Source organism: Papio anubis, chromosome 20 (genome assembly GCF_008728515.1).
Source record: "Papio anubis isolate 15944 chromosome 20, Panubis1.0, whole genome shotgun sequence".
NCBI classification, from domain to species: Eukaryota; Metazoa; Chordata; class Mammalia; order Primates; family Cercopithecidae; genus Papio; species Papio anubis.
This window is the reverse complement of record NC_044995.1, coordinates 29,389,054-29,412,519: the sequence shown is the minus strand read 5'-3', so window position 1 is coordinate 29,412,519 and position 23,466 is coordinate 29,389,054. Positions and strand designations below refer to the sequence as shown.

At 34.8% G+C, this 23,466-nt stretch overlaps 1 protein-coding gene across 6 annotated transcripts in view; it reads right to left on the bottom strand.

Annotated features, from left to right (window-relative positions):
- Positions 1-23,466, bottom strand: part of LOC101003406 (zinc finger protein 726) — a 125,082-nt gene that overhangs the window by 90,839 nt on the left and 10,777 nt on the right. Inside the window, exon 4 of one of the 6 annotated variants that reach the window (XM_031660318.1) lies at positions 9,500-12,315. The exons of the other annotated variants lie outside the window; for them this stretch is intronic. Coding sequence (XP_031516178.1) covers positions 10,691-12,315 — 1,625 coding nt within the window. The 3' untranslated portion in view covers positions 9,500-10,690. Of the gene's footprint in view, positions 1-9,499; positions 12,316-23,466 lie in introns of those variants that run through there. 6 annotated transcript variants of the gene reach the window in all.

Below are 23,466 nucleotides of genomic sequence, written 5' to 3'. Positions count from 1 at the left end.
TATCTATACTTACATCAAGTAAAACAGACTTTAAATAAAAAGCAGTAACAAAAAGGATAAAGGTCATCATCCAATAATAAAGAAATCACTTCAGCAAAAGGATATAACAATTCTAAATATCTATGCACCCAACATCAAAGCACCCAGATTTTAAAAGAAATATTATTAAACCTATAGAAAGAGATAGACAGTAATATAATAATAGTGGAAAAATTTAACATTCTACTCACAGCGCTAGAGAGACCATTGAGATAGAAAAGTTGGCAAATCAACAAAGTACCCCCAGAACAAAATTATATCAACTACCTACACCACAGAATAAAACTATAAATCAATATCAATAGAAATTTCAGAAACTATAAATTTACAAAGAATTTAAACAACATACTCATAAACAGTCACTGTGTAAATGAAGTAATTAACATGGACGGCCAGGGGTGGTAACTCACACCTGTAATCCCAGCACTTTGGGAGGCTGAGGCAGGTGGATCACCTGAGGTCAGGAGCTTCAGACTAGCCTGGGCAACATGGCAAACCCCATCTCTACAAAAAATACAAAAAAATAGCTAGATGTGGTGGTGCGCACCGATGGTCCTAGCTACTCGGGAGGCTAAGATAAAAAGATCGCTTGAGCCTGGAAGGCAGAGGTTGCAGTGAGCCAAGATTGTGCCACTACACTCCAGCCTGGGTGATAGAGTAAAACCCATCTCAAAAAGAAAATTAAGATGAAAATTAAAAGTTTGTGGGAAAAAAAGATGAAAATAGAAACACAATATAATAAAATGTGAGATACAGTAAATATAGTACTAAGAGGGCAGTTTATAGCCTAAATGCCTGCACCAAAAAAGTAGAAAGCTTACATATTAAGGACCTGGCATCACACTTCAAGGAACTAGAATATTAATAACAAAACAAATTCCAAGTTAGAAGAAGAAAAACATAACAAAACTCAGAACAGAACCAAATGAAATACAGACCAAAACAATAAAAACGATCAACAGAATAAAGAGTTGGTTTTTCAAAAAGACAAAATTGATAAATTGCTAGCTAGATTCATCACAAACAGAAGACGGATCTAAATAAACAAAATCAGAAATGAAAGAATACACATTACAATGGATACAACAGTAATACAAAAGATCACTAGAAATGATTATAAACAACTAGACAGTCACAAACCTGAAAACTTAGAATAAATAAATTTATGGAAACATACAACCTCCCAAGATAGAGCCAGAAAGAAATAGAGTACCTGAACAAACCATTAATGAGTAGCATGATTGAGTCAGTAATTTAAAATGTCTTGACAAAGAAAAGCTTAAGACTAGAAAAATGCACAGCCAAATTCTAACAAATGTACAAAGAGTAATAATCCTCTTGAAACTCTTCCCCAAAACTGAGGATAATGAAATTCTTCCTAAGTCACTCTGAGGTCAGTATCACCCTGATACCAACATTAAGCAAGAACACAACAAAGAAAACTATTGTTGTAATATTATTTATTATATTATTATTAAAAATAGACAAATGGGACTTTAAAAAGTTTTGGCACAGCAAAAAAAATAATCAACAGGCTAAACAGGCAATCTACAGAATAAATGAACATATTTGCAAACTATGTGCCAAAATGAAAGTAATATTCAGAATTTACAAGTAACTTGAACAACTCAAAAATATCATAATAAAGAATCCCATTGAAAAATGGGTAAATAACATTACTAAGCATTTTTCAATAAAGACATGCAAATAGCCAACACATGACAAAAATGCTCAATCTCAACTATAAATAGAGCTAGCATTTGATTTAAAAGTCTCATCACTGGGTATCTACTCAAAGAAAAATAGTTTATTATAAGAAAATGATACCTATACTCGAATATTTATTGCATGCTCACAAGAGCAAACCATATATACAAGAAAAGCTTAATATTCAAACTATACAGGAAATTCAAAGCAAAGACAAGTATAATAACAATAAAAATCCAACTGAAAAATGGTCAAAAGACTCAAAAAATATTTTGCCAGCAAATATATACACATGACCAATAGGTATATAAAATAAGTAATTAATATCACCTACCAACAGGCAATTGCAAATGAAAACAATGATGACCTATCACTTGAACTGTGTTAGGATTGCTAATATCAAAAACAGAAAATAGAGAAATAAGTAACATCTGTCATTGTTGTTCCTGAGATTTCTGAAACAAATCTTAATAACACCACTGCTCTCACACATTTCAGACATGATGGGAAAACTTAAGAAATAACCTAACATGCAGTTCCTCAAAAATACTCAGAGATATTTTTATATTCCCCCAAAGCAATGGAAGAGCAGGCATACCACGCAGTACGTTATAAGCCATAAAGAGGAGTTTAGTTCTCATGGTACCCTCAAAGGAAAATCACTAAATAGGAAGTAGAGTCCCTAGAAAGAATGTAAGGATATGGGACAAAAATGTTCCTACTTGAGAGCTAGAGAAAAAAAAAAAAGGCTTTTTAGGAAATCTTTGCACTGAAGCAGAGCATCCCATACCACATTTTAAGGTCTGGCATTCTTTTTGACCTTTGAACCTCTCATCTGTGTTATCTGCTTCATTCATGCATACCTACCTGAGTTTTAGACTACTGTCTCATGTCTCTTCACATTCTAGGGCTCTTTTATTTGCTCAAGGCAGGAGATCAGATCAGAGTTAGAGACAGTAAGGCCCGTTTTGTTAGAAAAAAGTAACATGACTTGCTAGGATTCTCCAGTTACCAACCTAGTACCGTGTTCAGTAGAGAAAATATTATGAAAGATTCTAGATATTTAATTCCAAAATACTGTTTTATGATAGAACCTTTAGAATATTTAGAACATATTTTACATTTCTGGGTCTGTAGCTCTGCTATCCAATACTACTGAATTTAAAATTGGTCCTGGATATTAGATTTTAATATTTGGGCAACAATATTTATTGCCATTGAATTTCTAGAGATGGGGGTGAAACCCCATCTCTACTAAATATACAAAAATTAGCTGGGCGTGGTGGTGCACATTTATAGTCCTAGCTACTCAGAAGGCTGAGGCAGGAGAATCACTTGAACCTGGGAGGCGGAGGTGGCAGTGAGCCGAGATCAAGCCACCGCGCTTCACCCTGGGCGACAGAGTGAGAATCCATTCCCCTCCCCAACCAAAAAAAACCACCAAACTATCCAGGCAACAAAAAGCATGATGAATGTAATTGTACCTCACATTTCAATACTAACACTAAATGGAAATGGCCTATATGCTCCACTTAAAAGACAGAACTGCAGAATGGATAAGAACTCACCTGCTGTCTTCAGGAAACTCACTTAACACAAGGACTCAAATAACATATAGGGATGGACAAAGACATTTCATGCAAATGGACACCAAAAGCAAGCAGGGATAGCTATTCTTATATCAGACAAAACAAATTTTAAAGCAACAGTGGTTAAAAAAGACAAAGAGGGACACTATATAATCATAAGTGGCCTGATCCAACAGGGAAACATCACAATCCTAAACATATACGCACCTAACACTAGAGCTCCAAAATTTATAAAACAATTACTAATAGACCTAATAAATGAGATAGACAGCAACACCATAAGAGTGAGGGACTTCAATACTCCCACTGACAGCACTAGACAGGTCATTAAGACAGAAAGTAAACAAAGAAACAAAGGATTTAACTCTACCCTGGAACACATGAAGTTAACAGATATATACAAAACATTTAATCCAACAACTGAAGAACACACATTCTATTCAACAGCGCATGGAAGTTTTTCCAAGATAGATCATATGATAGACCATAAAACGAGCCTCAGTAAATTTAAGAAAATTGAAATTACATCAAGCACTCTCTCAGAGCACAGTGGAATAAAACTGGGAATCAATTCCCAAAGGAACTTTCAAAACCGTGCAAATACATGGAAATTAACCTGCTCCTGAATGAGCATTGGGTCAAAAACAAAATCAATATGGAACATAAAAATTTTTCAAACTGAATGACAATAATGACACAACCGATCAAAACCTCTGGGATACAGCTAAGGTGGTAAGAGGAAAGTTCATATCCCCAAATGCCTACATCAAAAAGTCTGAAACAGAACAAACAGACAATCTAAGGTCGCATCTCAAGGAACAAGAACAAACCAAACCCAGCAGAAAAAACAAAATAACCATGATCAGAACAGAACTAATTGAAACTGAAAGAAAAAAATAAAAACGGTAAATGAAACAAAGAGCTGCTCCTTAGAAAAGATAAATAAAATTGATAGGCCATTAGCAAGATTAACCAAGAAAAGAAAAGAGAAAATCCAAATAACCTCACTGAGAAATGAAACAGGAGATATTATAACTGACACCACTGAAAGGCAAAGAATTATTCAAGGTTACTATGAACACCTTTACACACATAAACTAGAAAACCTAGAAGAAATGGATAAATTGCTGGAAAAATACAACCCTCCTAGCTTAAATGAGGAAGAATTAGATACCCTGAACAGACCAATAACAAAGAGTGAGATTAAAATGGTAATTTAAAAATCACCAAGAAAAAAAGTTCAGGACTAGACAGATTCACAGAATTCTACCAGATATTCAAAGAATTGGTACCAATCATTTTGACACTGTTCCACAAGATAGGGAAAGAAGGAACCCTCCCTAATTCATTCTGTAAAGCCAGCATCACCCTAATACCAAAACCAGGAAAAGACAAAACCAGAAAAGAAAACTACAGATTAATATCCTTGATAAACATTGATGCTAAAATTCTTAACAAAATACTAGCTAACCAAATCCAACAACATGTCAAAAAGATAATCCACCATAATCAAGTTTGTTGCATACCAGGGATGCAGGGATGGTTTGACACACACAAGTCAACAAATGTGATACACCACATAAATAGAATTCAAAATGAATTCACATGACTATTTCAATAGATGCAGAGAAAGCATTTGACAAAATCCAGCATCCCTTTATGATTAAAACTCTCAGCAAAGTTGGCATACAGGCGACACAACTTAATGTAATAAAATCTATCTATGACAAACCCACAGTCAAAATAATAGTGAATGGGGAAAAGTTGAAAGCATTCCCTCTGAGAACAGAAAAAAGAAAGGATGCCCATTCTCAACACTCCTCTTCAACACAGTTCTGGAGTCCTATCCAGAGAAATAAGACAAGAAATAAACAGCATCCAAATCAGTAAACAGGAAGTCAAACTGTACCTGTTTGCTGATGATGAGATCATTTACCTTGAAAACCCTGAGGACTCCTCCAGAAAGCTCCTCAAACTGATAAAAGAATTCAGCAGTTTCTGGATACAAGACTAATGTAAAAAAATCAGTAGCTGTTTTATTCACCAACAGCAAGCAAATGGAGAAATAATCAAGAACTCAACCTCTTTTACAATAGCTGAACAAAAATAAAATACTTAGGAACATACCTAATGAAGGAGTCGAAAGAACTCTACAAGGAAAACTACAAAACACTGCTGAAAGATATCATAGATGACACAAACAAATAGAAACACAGCCCATGCTCATGGATGGGTAAAATCAAATTTGTGAAAATGACCATACTGCCAAAAGCAATCTACAAATTCCACAGAATCCTCATCAAAATACCGCCATCATTCTTCACAGAGTTAGAAAAAACAATTCTAAAATTCATATAGAGCCCACATAGCCAAAGCAAGACTAAGCAAAAAGAACAAATCTGGAGGCACCACACTACCTGATTTCAAACTATAAGGCTGTAGTCACCAAAACAGCATGGTACTGGTATAAAAATAGGCACATAGACCAAAGGAAGAGAGAACCCAGAAATAAACCCAAATGCTTACAGCCAACTGATCTTCAACAAAGCAAACAAAAACATAATGTGGGGAAAGGACACGCTTTTCAACAAATGGTGCTGGGATAATTGGCCAGTCACATGTAGGAGAATGAAACTGGATACTCATTTCTCACCTTATACCAAAAATCAACTCAAGATGAATTAAGGACTTAAACCTAAGACCTGAAACTATAAAAATTTGCAAGATAACATTGGAAAAACCCTTCTAGGCATTAGCTAGGCAAAAATTTCATGACCAAAAACCCAAAAGCAAATGCAGTAAAAACAAAGACCAATAGCTGGGACCTAATTAAACTAAAGAGATTTTGCATGGCAAATGAAACAGTCAGCAGAGTAAACAGAGAACTCACAGAGTGAGAGAAAATCTTCACAATCTATACATCTGCCAAAGGACTAATATCCAGAATCTACAGTGAACTCAAACAAATCAGTCAGAAAAGAAAATCCCATCAAAAAGTGGGCCAAAGACATGAATAGACAATTCTCAAAAGAAGATATAAAAATGGCTAACAAACATTTAAAAAGTTCAACATCACTAATGATAAGGGAAATGCAAATCAAAACCACAATGCCATACCACCTTATTCCTGCAAGAATGGCTATAATCAAAATATCAAAAAACTGTAGATGTTGGCTTGGATGCAGAGATCAGGGAACACTTCTACACTGCTAGTGGAAAGGTAAACTAGTACAGCTGCTACGGAAAAAAGTGTGGAGATTCCTTAAAGAACTAAAAGTAGAACTACCATTTGATCCAGCAATCCCACCACTGGGTAACTACCCACAGGAAAAGAAGTCGTTATTTGAAACATAGACCAATGGAACAGAGAACCCAGAAATAAACCCAAATACTGACTACTTGAAAAAGATACTTGAACATCCATATTTCTAGCAGCACAATTCACAATTTCAGACTCGTGGAACCAACCAAAATGCCCATCAATCAATGAGTAGATAAAGAAACTATGACATGTACATATATGTTGGAATACTACTCAGCCACAAAAAGAAATTAACAGCATTTGCAATGACCTGGATGATATTGGAGATTATTATCCTAAGTGAATTAACTGAGGAATGGAAAATCAAACATATATTCTTGCTGATATGTGGGAGGTAAGCTATGAGGATGCAAAGGCATAAGAATGATAAAATAGACTTTGAAGACTTGGGGGGAAGAGTAGGAAGGGAGAGGGATAAAAGACAACATATATGGTGCAGTGTATACTGCTCAGGTGATGGGTCCATCAGGGTCTCACAAATCACCACTAAAGAACTTACTCATCTAACCAAATACCACCTGTACCCCAATAAATAATGGCACAATGAAATTTAAAAAATTATTATTATACTTACAGACCAGCTCACATAATGAATATTCCATAAACTATTACACAGGCTGGGCATGGTGGCTCACACCTGTAATCCCAGCAATTTGGGAGGCTGAGGTGCATGGATCACCTGAGGTCAGAAGTTCGAGACCAGCCTGACCAACACAGTGAAACCCTGCCTCTACTAAAAATACAAAAATTAGCTGGGCGTATTGGCGGACACCTGTAATCCCAGCTACCTGGGAGGCTGAGGCAGGGGAACTGCTTGAACCTGAAAGGCAGAGGTTGCAATGAGCCAAGAAAAAAAAAAAAAAAAAAAAAAGAAGAAGAAAGAAAAAGAAAAAGAAAAAACTACTAAACAAACAAACAAAAATTATGGGTCTAACATGAGTAACAGTCAAGTTAAAACAGGTATTTTGCATGGGGAGATTCTGAAGCATAAACCAAAAAGTTATACGGTAATAAATTTAATACAAAGCAGAGAGTATAGACTTACTTTCAGTAATTTTGAGAATTTTTGTTTTCTCTCTAGTAAATTAGACACCTTCTTAAAATGATTTATTTTGTTCCAATATTACTTTTTTTTTGGCTAAAAATAGTTTCAAACATACACTAACACAAACACACTACATAATTTATTTACACCTAAGATTTATCTTTAGACTAATAGATCTGTATATTTAATTTCATGTAAATCAATACTAAGAGTTCATATATGCTTGCAGCCAGAGGCCACATGTTCAAATAAAAATATATTAAAATTTTAAAAAATATTTATTCAGGACACAGAAATGTATGGATTTTACTTGGGTTTGTATATAATTTTCATTATGACCATAAAAATGACCCTGTAGTCAATAACAACTTAATTGTACATTTAAAAATAACTAAAACTGAAGAACTGAATTGCTTGTAATACAAAGAATAAATGCTAGAGGTAATGGATATGTCATTTCCTCTGATGTGATTATTACATATCACATGCCTGTATCAAAATATGCCATATATGGCATAAACATATACACATATTACATATCCACAAAAATTAAGAAAAATAAATTTGAATGTAAAAATAAGAATAAAATTTAACCTATAGGAACAATATTTTTTAACTTATTGGCAATTTAAAGCCACTGGCAAAAAGATTACTAGAGATCTCAGTCCATTATCTTACCAAATAGTGTATTGTTACCATCTTTTACCTACACCACTGAATAAGGTGGAATAGGTTAAAGTTAGTGGCATAATGCTTCAATGAATTCACGATAGTATTTAACATGTTAAAAATGCTGAATTAAAAAGTTCACACATAATTTATAATTTTAAAATATAATGTATATTATTCCATAAAAGTACAATATTACTAACTTAATGTTAACTAAATAAGAAAGCTTTTCTTTCATAATGATGCAGAAAAATATTACTCTGAACACCTACCTCATGCATAACTCAATATTATGTTAACCCAAAGAGCCTCTTTACTTAAATTTTCATCATGTATCTTACATTTTAAGGTCCTTACCTTTCCATAGAAAAGGTCATAAATAATACCTACCTAATAAAAAAGAATCTCTCATATCTTTTATGCAGCAACAATTAGTCACGTTTTCACATGTGAATACACTAGGAATGGTGAAACAGCATGAAGTAATCTAAGAGTTTAACTCCATTATTATTAGCTTTTAAAAAATTCTGTATTTTCAAAAAAAAAGTATACTTTGAATGTAATTATAACTCTCCAAAAAAATTCTACTTCTTTTAAAGTTATACACAATTAACGCTTACACGAACTTTAGTTTGTATTATTTCCTACACTCAGCACTCTGATTTAGTGTAATGTCTAAAGTTTGAGTGCCCTAGATATTTCTACCGTGAATTATTCCCTGATATTTACATAGACTTAATTTTGGATTGAACATCTTTCATATTTAATGCATCTGCAAAAATATATTTTAGTATGAACTCTTTGGTGTTTTATAATTTGTAGTTTTTGAAAAAATGTTTTTCCAAATTCAGCATATTTGTAGGGTTTTCTTCAATATAAACTCCCTGATACTGAACAAAATTTTAATAACTGCCTCAGGGTTTTCCTCTAGTACAAAATATGTACAATAAGCTCTGTGATACAAGTAAAGGTATTACAACCCTCTTCATATTTGTAATGCTTTTTCAAAATAAATACTCTTCTGCACTTTAAAGACAAACGTTCTTATCTTTTGATGGTAATTAGACTTTTAATGCTTTTATTTAGTATGAACTCTTTGATTTTGAGTAAGATGTGAGCAGGTATTAATGGTTTTTTTACTTTGTCTATATTTGTACATTTGTTTTCAAATATAAACGCTTTCTGGTGCAATAAGCTGTAAGCATTGGTTAGAAGCTTGGCCACATTGTTCACAGTGGTAGTTTTTTCCAGTATGAATTATCTTACCCACAATCAATTGTTGACAATCATTTAAAGTCTTTGTCACATTCTTCACATTTCTAGGATTTGTCAGGAGTATGATTTTCTTTGTTTAGAAAAGTTTGAGGTGCTGTCAAAAGCATTGGTACATCTTTCAGATCTGCAGTTTGTCTTCAGTATGAATAATCTTATATTTGTTAAGAATTGAGGACTTTTTTAGGCTTTCCATATTATTCACACTTGTAAGATTTCTCTCCAATATGAGTTATCTTATCTGTAGTGAGATGTAAGGACTGGTTAAAGGCTTTGCCAATTTTTTCCCATTTGTAGGGTTGCTGTCCAGCATGAATTTTTTTATGTTTAGTTAGGGCTGAGGACTAGAAAAACACTTTGCCACATTCTTCACATTTGTAGGGTTTTACTCCAGTATGAAATTATCTTATGTTTAATAAAGGTTGAAGACAGGTTAAAAGATTTCCCACATTTCTTCAGATTTGCAGGGTTTCTCTCCAGTTTGAATTCTCTTATGGTTACTCAGGATTGAAGACTGCTTAAGGGCTTTGCCACATTTTTCACATTTTTAAGGTTTCTCTTCAGTATGAATTATGTTTAGTAAGAGTTGAGGAACATTTAAAGGCTTTGCCACATTTTTCACATTTGTAAGGTTTCTCTCCAGTGTGCATCTTCTTACATCTACTTAGGGGTGAGGATCATATGCTTTGCCACATTCTTCACATTTGTAGGGGTTATTTGCAGTATGAATTATCTTATGTGTAGTAAGATTTGATAATCAATTAAAAGTTTTCCCACATTCTTCACACTTGTAAGGTTTCTCTCCAGTGTGAATTATCTAATGTTTAGTAAGATTTGAGGATTAAAAGCTTTTTCACATTCTTCACATTTGTAGGGTTTCTCTCCAGTGTGCATCCTCTTATGTTTAGCGTTGAGGACCATATACATGCTTTGCCACATTCTTCACATTTGTAGGGTTTCTCTCTAGTATGAATTATCTCATGTTCAGTAAGGGTTGAGAAACTTATAAATGCTTTCCCACATGCTTTACCCTTTTTAAGGTTTCTCTCAAGTATGAATTCTCTTATGCTTAAAAAGGGTTGAGGACCAGATAAATGATTTACCACATTCGTCACACTTGTAAGGTTTCTCTCCAGTATGAATTATCTTATGCGTAGCAAGATTTGAGGATCGATTAAACGCTTTGCCACATTCTTCACACTTGTAAGGTTTCTCTCCAGTATGAATTATCTTATGTGTACTAAGATTTGAGGATTGACTAAAAGCTTTGCCACATTCTTCACATTTGTAGGGTTTCTCTCCAGTGTGAATCCTCTTATGTTTAGATAGGGTTGAGGACAATATAAAAGCTTTGCCACATTCTTCACATTTGTAGGGTTTCTCTCCAGTATGAATTATCTTATGTGCAGTAAGGGTTGAGGATTGGCTAAAAGCTTTGCCACATTCTTCACATGTGTAGGGTTTCTCTCCAGTGTGCATTCTCTTATGTGTAGTTAGGGCTGAGGATCGGCTAAATGCTTTACCACATTCTTCACATTTGTAGGGTTTCTCTCTAGTATGAATTTTCTTATGTTCAGTAAGGTTTGAGGACCATATAAATGCTTTGCCACATTCTTCACACTTGTAAGGCTTCTCTCCAGTATGAATTATCTTATGTTTAGTAAGATTTGAGGATCGATGAAAAGCTTTGCCACATTCTTCACATTTGAAGGGTTTCTCTCCAGTGTGAATCCTTTTATGTTTACTTAGGGTTGAGGGCCATATAAATGTCTTACCACATTCTTCACATTTGTAGGGTTTCTCTCCAGTATGAATTATCCTATGTGTAGTAAGGTGTCCGAACTGTCTAAAAGCTTTGGCACATTCTTCACATTTGTAGGGTTTCTCTCCTGTGTGCAGCCTCTTATGTCTAGTTAGGGTTGAGGACCATACAAATGCTTTGCCACATTCTTCACATTTGTAGGGTTTCTCTCCAATGTGCATCCTCTTATGTATGGTTAGGGTTGAGGGTTGGCTAAATGCTTTACCACATTCTTCACATTTGCAGGGTTTCTCTCCAGTGTGTATCCTCTTATGTATGGTTAGTGTGGAGGATTGGCTAAATGCTTTGCCACATTCTTCACACTTGTAAGGTTTCTCTGCAGTATGAGTTATCTTATGTGTAGCATAATTTGAGGATCGATTAAAAGCTCTGCCATATTCTTCACATTTGTAGGGCTTTTCTTCAGTATGAGGCTTCTTATGATTAGTAAGGGTTGAGGACCAATTAAAGGTTTTTCCACATTCTTTACATTTGTATGGCTTCTCTGTAGTATAAATGCTTTTATGGTGGGTTTTGTGTGAAAGCATGCAAAATGATTTGACACAATTTTTACATTTGAAAGGTTTCTTTCTAGTATGTCTTATCTTATATCTGTTTAAATTTATAAATTTATAAAAGACTTTCATATATTTACCACATTGAGATACTTTGCCCTGGGTAGTTGTGAAACACTGGTTAAGTCCATTATAGCCTTCTTTGTGTACCTTACACTCATCCACACTTTTACAACCTTTTCTTAACTGTAAGTTCTCATGTCCACATTTTTCAAATCTTCTTAGTATTACTTTTTGAAAAGAATCTTCCATGCCCTGCTCTGGCCAAATGTCTTGAGCAAAATGAGGACATATACCTGGAAAAAAAAAAAATTAAAATAATTTACTCCACTTACTATACTGACATAAATATAGTTTAAAAATCTTACCTATAAAATTATACAACCTACATAAACAAGATGGTTTTGCAAAAATACCACAGACCCTAATTCTTTCACAGACATTTAAATGTAAGAAAAACATACAAACCAAAATACATCTGTGGGAAATTTATAAATCAGTTAAGTGTGTGCAGTGTTCCAGATGAGCACAATGCAAAAAACCACATAGAAGAAAAAGAAAAGTCTAAATTTACCCAACACAGCTTTTCCTGCTTCCCACTATAACATAGTGCCTTTAGAAGTAAATTGCAAACTCTTGATTTCTGTTTTAAAAGAAAGGTAAGATACTGGCACATTCATTGTCATTTCTGGCTTTCAGTGGTTTTTCCTGACATTGTTTTCTGTCTCTCATGACATAAAGTGCTGACAGAAATGGTGGTATACTTTGGAATGAGAGTTTGAGTCTGCTGAGATCAAAGAAAAATGTTCCAGCAGCAGCGAGACTGCAGTACCACAGAAAAGGAACAAGTGTAGCAAGTGATTACTGACTCCTACAAAGTAACATGAATAAACCCTAACTAAAAAATAAACACAAAATTTCAGGCAACACAGGTCCTAAGAATATGTCTGAAAAACTCCCATAATCACGAGCCAAGATAATTGTTTTCAGACTATGCCAGGAGCTACATTATAAAAATTTTGACAGGTAGTTTTTTTAATGTAAAAAACTGAAAGCCTATAATATACAAAATAGGGTAGTATCATCCCATCAAAAATATCATAAAATTTTCTGATATATAAAAAACTAAGATTTATACATTAAGAATTGTTAATAAATTGAATACTGATTAAAACAAGAACAGAGGCAAGTATGGAAAATCAGAAAAATGAGGACGAGAACAAAAATATTTAACATTTCAAAAAAAGAAACTGTGGATGTAAAAAATACAAAAGGAAACTAAAAGATCCTAAAAGTTAGAAAAAAAGATGTAAAAATAAAGGAGCTCTGTTGAGGTTTTGGCTGGGGGGCGGTGGCTCACGCCTGTAATCCCAACACTTTGGTAGGCCAAGACAGGCGGATCATGAGGTTAGGAGATCGAGACCATCCTGGCTAACATGGTGAAACCCCATCGCTACTAAAACAATAGAAAAAATTAGCCGGGCGTGGTGGTGGGTGCCTGCAATCCCAGCTACTCGGGAGGCTGAGACACGAGAATGGCATGAACCTGGGAGGCTGAGCTTGTACTGAGCCAAGAACGTGCCACTGCACTCCAGCCTGGGCAACAGAGGCAGACTCTGTCTCAAACAAACAAACAAAAAAAGAAGCTCAACAAATATATATGCTAATACACAAAAGTAGAATTTCTTAGCATTATCCTAGTGGTGCAGAAAACATTTTTAATTATTCTCTGAAATTTGAAAGATAAAAGCAGAGAAATCATTATAAACATCTGTTAATGAATATACAATATAAAAGATATAAATAGCAACATAAATGACAAGTTTTAGAGATGATGTAATAAAAAAGAATTTTTGTATACAGCTTAAGTGGTTTTTTTTTGCCAGATTAAAATATATTATTGTATTTTTTACAGGTTATATGTAATCACCAATGTACCACAAAAATATCTGTATAAATACACAAAACAGGCTGGGTGTAATTGCTCATGCCTGTAATCCCAGCAATTTGGGAGGTCGAGATGGCTGGATCATGAGGTCAAGAGATTGAGACCACCTTGGCCAACATGGTGAAACCCCGTCTATACTAAAAAAGGAAAAATCAGCCAGGCATAGTGGCACATGGCTGTATTCCCAGCTACTCAGGAGGCTCAGGCAGAAGAATCACTTCAACCTTGGAGGCAAAGATTGTAGTAAGCTGAGATACACCACTGTACTCCAGCCTGGGTGAGAGAATGAGACTCCATCTCAAAAAAAAAAAAAAAAAAAAAAAAAATTTGTATGCAACTTAAGTTTATTTATTTATTTGTTTTTTGCCAGATTAAAATAAATTGTTGTATCTTTTAGAGGTTATATGTAATGCCCAAGGTACCACAAAAATATTTCTATAAATACACAGAAGAGGCTGGGTGCAGTGTTTCACACGTGTAATTATAGCACTTTGGGAGGCCGAGGTGAGTGGATCACCCGAGGTCAGGAGTTCAAGACCAGCCTGATCAACATGGAGAAATGCTGTCTCTACTAAAAATACAAAATTAGCCAGGTGTGGTGGCGCATGCCTGTCATACTAGCTACTCGGGAGGCTGAGGCAAAAGAATCACTTGAATCCGGGAGGCGGAGGTTGCGGTGAGCTGAGATCACGCCATTGCACTCCAACTTGGACAACAAGAGTGAAACTCCACCTCAAAAAGAAAAAAAAAAAAAAGAGAAAAGAAAACAATGAAAGCATATAAATACAATCTTCAAAAAGACAACAATGGAAGAAGAATAAATGAGAGACACAGACGTAAAAATCAAATAAAATGCTTAATAAAATAACAAAGTTTCTTTCAGAAAATTATTTAAATATATAGAAAATTAACTTTTAAATTGAGACATACTTTCAATAAATAGATTTATTAAAACATTTAAAAAAGCCAAGATACATTTTGCCTTTCTACAAGAGTCAGTTGAGATCTAATTTTAAGGCCAGGTGCAGTCGCTCACGTCTGTAATCCCAGCACTTAGGGAGGTTGAGAAAGATGGATGACAAGGTCAAGGGTTCAAGACCAGCCTGGCCAACATGGTGAAAGCCCGTCTCTATTAAAAATACAAAAATTAGCAAGGTGTCATGGCAGGCACCTGAAATCTTAGTTATTCGAAAGACTAAAGTAGAAAAATCACTTGAAACCGGAAGGCGGAGGTTGCAGTAAGCGGAGATCACGCCACTGCACTCCCGCCCAGGTAAAAGAGTGAAACTCTGTTTCAAAAAAACAAAATAAATAAAATAAATCTAATGATTAAAAAAGATTGGAAGTGGCAGGATGGAAGTAGACATTCCATGCAAACATTAATCAAATGAGAGCAGAAACAGTAAAAATAATCATACACAAGCTACATCTTAAGTCAAAAAGCATAATATTTTATAAAATATACTTGACATCGAAACTCCAAAGAAACAAAGAAGGACATCAAAAAACATAGATTAATTCACTGGAAACCTATGAGAAATCTGTGTGTGTGTGTGTGTATGTGTGTGTGTGTCTCACATTAGGGTTCCAAATACATAAAGCAAATTAGTAGAAAGGAAGAAACACAAAGAAAGCAATATAATTAGATGAAGATATTTTAATAATACACTTTCTGTAACAAAAACTAAAACAAGAAAGAACGTTAACAAGGGAACAGACTACTTAAAGGTTGTATAAAACAATTACTCCAAACAAAGCTATGGAGAACACTCCTTAACAACATCAGAATACACACCCTTCTCAATAGCTCATATGTTTTCCTTGATAGACTGCATCTTACGCCAAAAAGGAAATCTTACCAAAATTTTTATTTTTATTTATTTATTTATTTTGAGATGGAGTTTTGCTCTTGTTGCCCAGGCTGGAGTGCAATGGCACGATCTAGGCTCACCACAACCTCTGCCTCCCAGGTTCAAGCTATTCTCCTGCCTCAGCCTCCCGAGTAGCTGGGATTATAGGCATGCGCAACCACGCCTGGCTAATTTTGTATTTTTAGTAGAGACAGGGTTTCTCCATGTTGGTCAGGCTGTCTCAAACTCCCAACCTCAGGTGATTCACCTGCCTCGGCCTCCCAAACTGCTGTGAATACAGGTGTGAACCATGGCACCCAGCCTTCAAAATGTTTAAAAGTAAAATTTTACGTACTACTTTCTATGACCAAAATGGAATGAGTGTACAACGACAAGAGAAAAAAACTGAAAAATTTACAAATACACAGAAATTAAACAACACATTACTGAGTGTGCTCTTATGCAGAGATTGAAATAGTTAAATTGTGAAGAGGTCCATCCTGCTCAATGCAATCTACATATTTAATGCAATGTTTTCCAAATTCCTCATTGCATTTTTGAAGAAACAGAAACAGCAACCCCAAAAGTATATAGAAGCTCAAGAGACAATAAAGTACCCAGGAAACTTAAAAAAAAAAATGCTGGAGGCATTAAAGTTCTTAATTCAAAACATGCTACAAAGCTACAAAATTAAAACAATTTGGTATGAACATAAAGGTAAATAAGTAGACTATAAAATAGAATGCAGCAAGTATATAAACTTATACATAGATTATCATATAAGGAGTCATTTACATACTCCTAATTATAGCAGCATTGTTACTGTAAGCTAATAGGTGAAAGCAATGCAAATTTCTTTCACTAAATAATTCAGTAGATATAATTTGAAATATAAAAATTCTGTGGCCAGGCACAGCGGCTCATACCTGTAATCCCAGCACTTTGTGAGGCTGAGGCAGGCAGATCACCTAAGATCAGGAGATCGAGGCCAGCCTGACCAATGTGGAGAAACGCCATCTCTACTAAAAATACAAAATTAGCCAGGTGTGGAGGCACATGCTTGTAATCCCAGGTACTTGGAGGGCCAAGGTAGTAGAATCGCTTGAAGCTGGGATGCAGAGGTTGCGGTGAGCCGAGATTGTGCCATTGCACTCACTGCAGCCTGGGCAACAAGAGTGAAACTCTGTCTTAAAAAAAAAAAAACAAATTCTAGAATATAACTCAGTATTCAAAAAGCAGGAAATATTCTACGAACTATAAATATAAATCTTGATGGCATTATGCAAAATGAAATGAGCCAGCCACAAAAAGACAGAGATTGTATGAGATATATGAAGGAGTTACACTCTTAGAAACAAAGAACAGAGTGGTTTTTGCAAAGTGCCATAAAACAGAAAAAACTGGGGCCAGGCATGGTGGCTCACATCTGTAATCCCAGCACTTTGGGAGGCCGAGGCGGGTGTATCACCTAAGGTCAGGGGTTTGAAACCAGCCTGGCCAACATGGCGAAACCCCAGGTCTACTAAAAATGTAAAAATTAGCCAAGCATGGCGGTGGGCACCTGTAATCCCAGCTACTCAGAACGCTGAGGCACTAAAATTGCTTGAATATGGGAGGTGGAGGTTGCAGTGAGCTGAGATCGCACCATTGCACTCCAGCAAGGGTTGACAGAGCAAGACTCCATCTCAAAAAAGAAAAAAAGAAGGAAAAATTGGTAGTTGTTTAATATGTATGAAGATTTAGCTTTGCAAGAGAAAAACATTTTAGCAATATGTTGCATGACAATGTCAAGGTAACTAATATGACTAAACTGAATATTTAAAATATTTTGTGGTAAATTTTGTTGTGTTTTTTGGACAAGTAAAAATAAACAATAATACCTAAAAGAGATACAGAATTATGATTGTTTTAAATTATATTCAAATCCAAGTGTTTCTACCTCACAAAAATTATATAGATTCACAAATAAATAGGATGTTGAAATTACAAGAATTTTATGACTTCTCATCTACACAGGATTAGAAAAACATTCACAACAAACTTACACAACAAATATACATGTTATTAAAAAAATACAAGGATAACATTTATACAGGCAAACAAACATAGAGATAATTCTATTAGAAAAAGACATATGGCTAATTCATATATGATTTTGCTCCACAATGTCTTAAATTGTATAAAGTTAAATATTGGCATGCACAATTATAATATATACTAAAAAATCAAAACACAATTAATGGATGTGTGATGGCATACCCTAAAATATGTAACATAAAAATATAAAACTCCAAAACAAAATTAAAACATGGAATGTAAAAGTTATTAGATACTATCAACTGTATCAATATATTAACTAAGAAAATCTCAGAAGAAGAATATGGAGAAAAAATAACATAGAGATTACTTGAAGATATAAAAGGGTGAGAACTTCCCAAATTTTGATGTAATAAAAGGAAAAAATATTTCTAACCAATAGTATTTGATTTAAAGTTATTTCTCTTTAAAAGATGAAAATAAAAAAAATCCAAAATAAAAGATGAGGGTGTTCACCAGTAGCACAGTTCTACCAAAAAAAATGGTACATGGTAGCCAGGCACTGTGGCTCATGCCGGTAATTTTACAGTTTTAGGAGGCCAAGGCTGTCACAACACTAGACGCCAGGAGTTTCAGGTCAGCCTGAGTAATACAGTGAGACTCTACATATAGCAATAAGAATTGTTATAATGAGTCAATTTTGTTTAAAAATAAAATACTACTGGACAGCATCATAAAACCATATATAACATAAAGCTCTCTATTAAATGTAAATATACAGACAAATATAGAAACTTTTACTATCATAAAGATGATGCATATAACTCTTAAAGCTATTCTGTAGAATATTTAAAACAAAATAAAAACCTGCATGAATGTTAATAAATACACAATATGAAATAATTTTTAATATTAATGACAAACTGAAAAATATAGAGGTATAACCTTTATATTCAATCGAAGTTGTCATGAGATAGAAATATATTGTTTTAATTTTAAGATGTTTCATGTAAACTCCATTTTTAAAGATGATACGGTTTGGCCATATCCCAACCCAAGACACATCTTTAATTCCCACATGTTGTGGGAGGGACGTGGTGGAAGGTAATTGAATCATGGAGGCAGGTCTCTTCTGTGCTGGTCTCATGATAGTGAATAAGTCTCATGAAATCTGAAGGCTTTATAAGGCAGAGTTTTCCTGCACAAGCTCTCTCTCGTCTGCCACCAGGTGAGACATGCCTTTCACCTTCCACCATGATTGTGAGGTCTCCCCAGTCACACAAAACTGTAAGTCCAATAAACTGCTTTCTTTTCTAAATTGCCCAATCTCAGGTATGTCTTTATCAACAGCATAAAAACTGACTAATACACAAGATGATTATGAAGATAATATTTATAGAAACTATGCAAAATGAGATATAAAAAACAATTGAAGCACATCACTACACAATTAAAATGAAATTTAAGGCAATAAACCAACATATAAAAAACTACCACTGAGGAACACGTAAAACAATAACAATAAAAGTGGTAACTTCATTTTTAATAAATAATTTTAAATATAAATTAATTAAACTACTTAATAGAAACAAATGTAATCTCAGGACTTTGGGAGGTTAAGGTGGGCTGATCACTGGATCTCAGAAATTTGAGACTAGCCTTGGCAATGCAGCAAAACTCCATCTCAACCATAAATACAAAAAAACCAGCTGAGTGTGATGCTACACACTTGTAACCCAACTACCTGAGAGGCTGAAACGAGAGAATCTTCTGAGTTTGGGAGGTTGAGGCTGCTGTGAGCCATGATCACAACACTGCAAATCAGCCTGGTTGACAGAGTGGGACCGATCTCAAAAATAAATGAATAAACAAGTAAATAAATGAAATTATAAAAAGAAAAAATAAAATGCTTTAGTGGCTTAAGAAAAAGTAAACAATATGCCACCTACAAGGGACTCATTTTAGCATTGAGTTAAATAGGCTGAAAATTACATAGTGAAAAAAAACCTGTATTTTATGAAAATAGTAACTACAATTAGGTATTATACATGTTTTAAGTCAAGTGCTAACGTGAGACAAACATTGATAGTATATATTGGTAATATAGGTTGATTTATCACAAATATATATAACTATTATATCTATCTATCTATCTATGTATCTATCTATCTATCTATCTATATGTGTATGTATATCAGGGTTCCAAAATATATAAAGCAAATATTGACAAAAGTAAAGCAAGAAATACATAGCAAAATAATAATTGTAGACATCAAGACCCCATTTTCCATAATAGAAAATTCACATTAAACAAAAAATAAGAAAACAGAAAATCTAGGCAACGTTATAGACTGTATCAATTATTTTGCATATAGATGAATATCGGACAGTGGATAACTTATAAAGAAATAATATTTATTTGGCTCACAATTTAGCAGACTGTAGAAAAAGTGTGTGCCAGCATCTGCTTCTGGTGAGAGTGTCACCAAACTTAGAGTCATGGTTGAAGATGAAGAGTAACTGTACATATTACATGATGAGAGACAAAGCAAGTATGAGATGAAGGAGCCAGGTTCTTCTAATAAACCTGCTTTCATTTGAATTAATGGAGTGTAAACATTTTGATTACTGAGAGGATGGTGCCAAGCTATTTATGAGGACTTTGCCCCCATGACCCAAACACCTCCCACCAGGTCTCACATACAACATTAAAAATTACATTTAATCATAAGGTTTGGAGGACATGAACATCAAAACCATATTATAGACCAATTAGGTTTAACAGATGAGTACAAAACTTTCCAGTCAAATGCAACAGAATACACGATATTCTTATTTGCACCTGGTGTATTATGTTAGGACACATATTAAGTTTTACTAAATTTAAGAATGCCAGCTTAGTGGTGTAGCTCATGCCTATAATCCCAACACTTAGAGAGACCAAGGTGGGAGGATTACTTGGAGTCAGAAGTTTGAGGCCAGCCTGGGCAACATGGTGAGACTCTATTTCTACAAACAATCAAAGAATTACTCAGACATGGTACTTCATGTTTGTAGTCCCAACTACATGAGACACTGAGGTGGAAAGATCACTTGAACCTGGTAGGCTGAGGCTGCAGTGAGTCAAAATCATGGCAGTACACTCTGGCCTGGGTGACAGAGTAAGATGCTGTCTCCTAACAAAAACCACAACAAACACAACAACAATAACAAATAAATTTAAGAAGACCAAAATTACACTTTGTGTTGTCTGACCAAAACTGAATTAAACTAGAAATTAAAAGTAAAACTAAAAAAAATCCAAAAATATATGAAAATAAAACATACTCTTCAACATATGTTTGCTCAGGAATCAAAAAAACATTAATTTTTCAAAATGTCAATACAACCTACAGTGGTAGACACATTCAATATAATTTTTATGGCTGGGTGAATTGGCTCACGCCTGTAATCCTAGCACTTTGGGAGGCTGAGGCAGGTGGATTGCCTGAACTCAGGAATTCGAAACCAGCCTGGGCACCACAGTGAAACCCCATCTCTACTAAAAATACAAAAAAATTAGCTGGGCGTGTAATCCCAGCTACACTGGAGGTTGAGAGAGAAGAATTGCTTGAACCTGGCAGGCGGAGGTTGCAGTGAGCTGAGAGCTCACCACTGCACTCCAGCCTGGGCAACAGAGTGAGACTCCATCTCAAAAAATAACAATAGCAATTTTTATATAAATCCAAATAGGAGTTTTTTAAGGAAATACTGTTTAAAATGTTAAAATTTTATTATGAACTACAGCCAAACACCCATAAAAAACAACAAAGAGACATTACATTTTCTGATTTTGAAACATATTAAAAGCAACAATAACAAAAACAATGTGGTACTGACACAAAGACAGATGAAAGAACAGAATAGAGAGCCCAGAAATGAACCCTTCTGTATAAGGCCAAATAATCTCCCACAAAACTGATATGAGCACACAACAGAAAAAAGATAATCTTTTCAAAAAATTATGTTGAAAGCTGAATATCCATACTGATAAAATGAAGGTCAATTATTGACCTATATCATATGTGAAAAATCTTTTAATTAGACGTAGGAAGATTAATATTTTTTTTTTTGGAGACAGAGTCTCGCTCTGTTGCCCAGGCTGGAGTGCAGCCCAGGCTGGAGTGCAGTGGCGTGGTCTCAGCTCACTGCAACCTCTGCCTCCTAGGTTCAAGTGATTCTCCCGCCTCAACCTCCCGAGTTGCTGGGATTACATGCACACCACCACGCTCGGCTAATTTTTTTGTATTTTTAGTAGAGACGGGGTTTCACCATGTTGGCCAGGATTGTCCCGAACTCCTGTCTTATGATCTGCCCACCTCAGTCTCTCAAAGCGCTGGGATTACAGGCATGAGCCACCACGCCTGACTGGATAACTTCTTAATCTCTTTAAAATATATAGGGAAAACACGACATTAGTCTTGGCACCATTTTCTTCGATACAAAATTAAATGCATGAGCATCAAAGAAAAAACCAAAAAATTTAACTACACTACACTTCAACATTTCTGCACATATAAATATTTAAAAGAGGGATAATGCCTCCTAGAAAATGGGTGAAAATATTTACAAATTACATGTGATAGGAGTCAATATTCAAAAACTACAAACAACTTTTAAAACTGAACAATAGCTGGGTGCGGTGGCTCACACCTGTAATCCCAGCACATTGAAAGGCAGGGGCAAGCGGATCACAAGGTCAGGTGTTCCAGGCCGTCCTGACCAACATGGTGAAACTCCGTCTCTACTAAAAATATAAAAATTAGCCAGGTGTGGTGGCACGCACCTGTTATTTCAGCTGCTCATGAGGCTGAGGCGGGAGAATCGCTTGAATTCGGAAGGCGGGGGTTGCAGGGAGCAGAGATCTCACCATTGCACTTCAGCCTGGGCGACAGAGCAAGACTTCGTCTCCCCAAAAAAAAACTGAACAATAAAGTTGAATAACTTTATTTAGAAATAGACAAATTGAAATAAATTTTCATCAAAACATTTGAAAGGTCACTCAAAACTAATTTCTAGAGAAATGCATAAACATCATAATGAAAAACAAAATCCCCTCACACTCATTTAAATTGCCAGTAACAATTTTTTGAAAACACCAAATCTGTTGATGACGCAATAAAAATGAAACCCTTGGCCGGGCGTGGTGGCTCAAGCCTGTAATCCCAGCACTTTGGGAGGCCGAGGTGGGAGAATTCCGAGGTCAGGAGTTTGAGACCAGCTTGACCAACATGGTGAAACCCTGTCTCTACTAAAAATACAAAAGTTGGGTTGATTGTCGGTGGAAAACAAGGATACACCCATTATTTTATAATATTATAAATGTACTTCAAATAAATAATAAATTATTAAATCCAGTGATTCCATTTATGTTTCTATATCTAAAATATCTAACATAGGACCTTGAAGACATATTTGATACAATGGAATATTATTCAGCCTTGAAAAAAAAATCTTGTCACATTTAAAGATACACTCTGAGAATATTATGCCAACTGAAATAAACCATTAATGAAATGATAGATGTTATGATTTCACTTACATGAAATATATAAGATAGTCACACTTGTAAA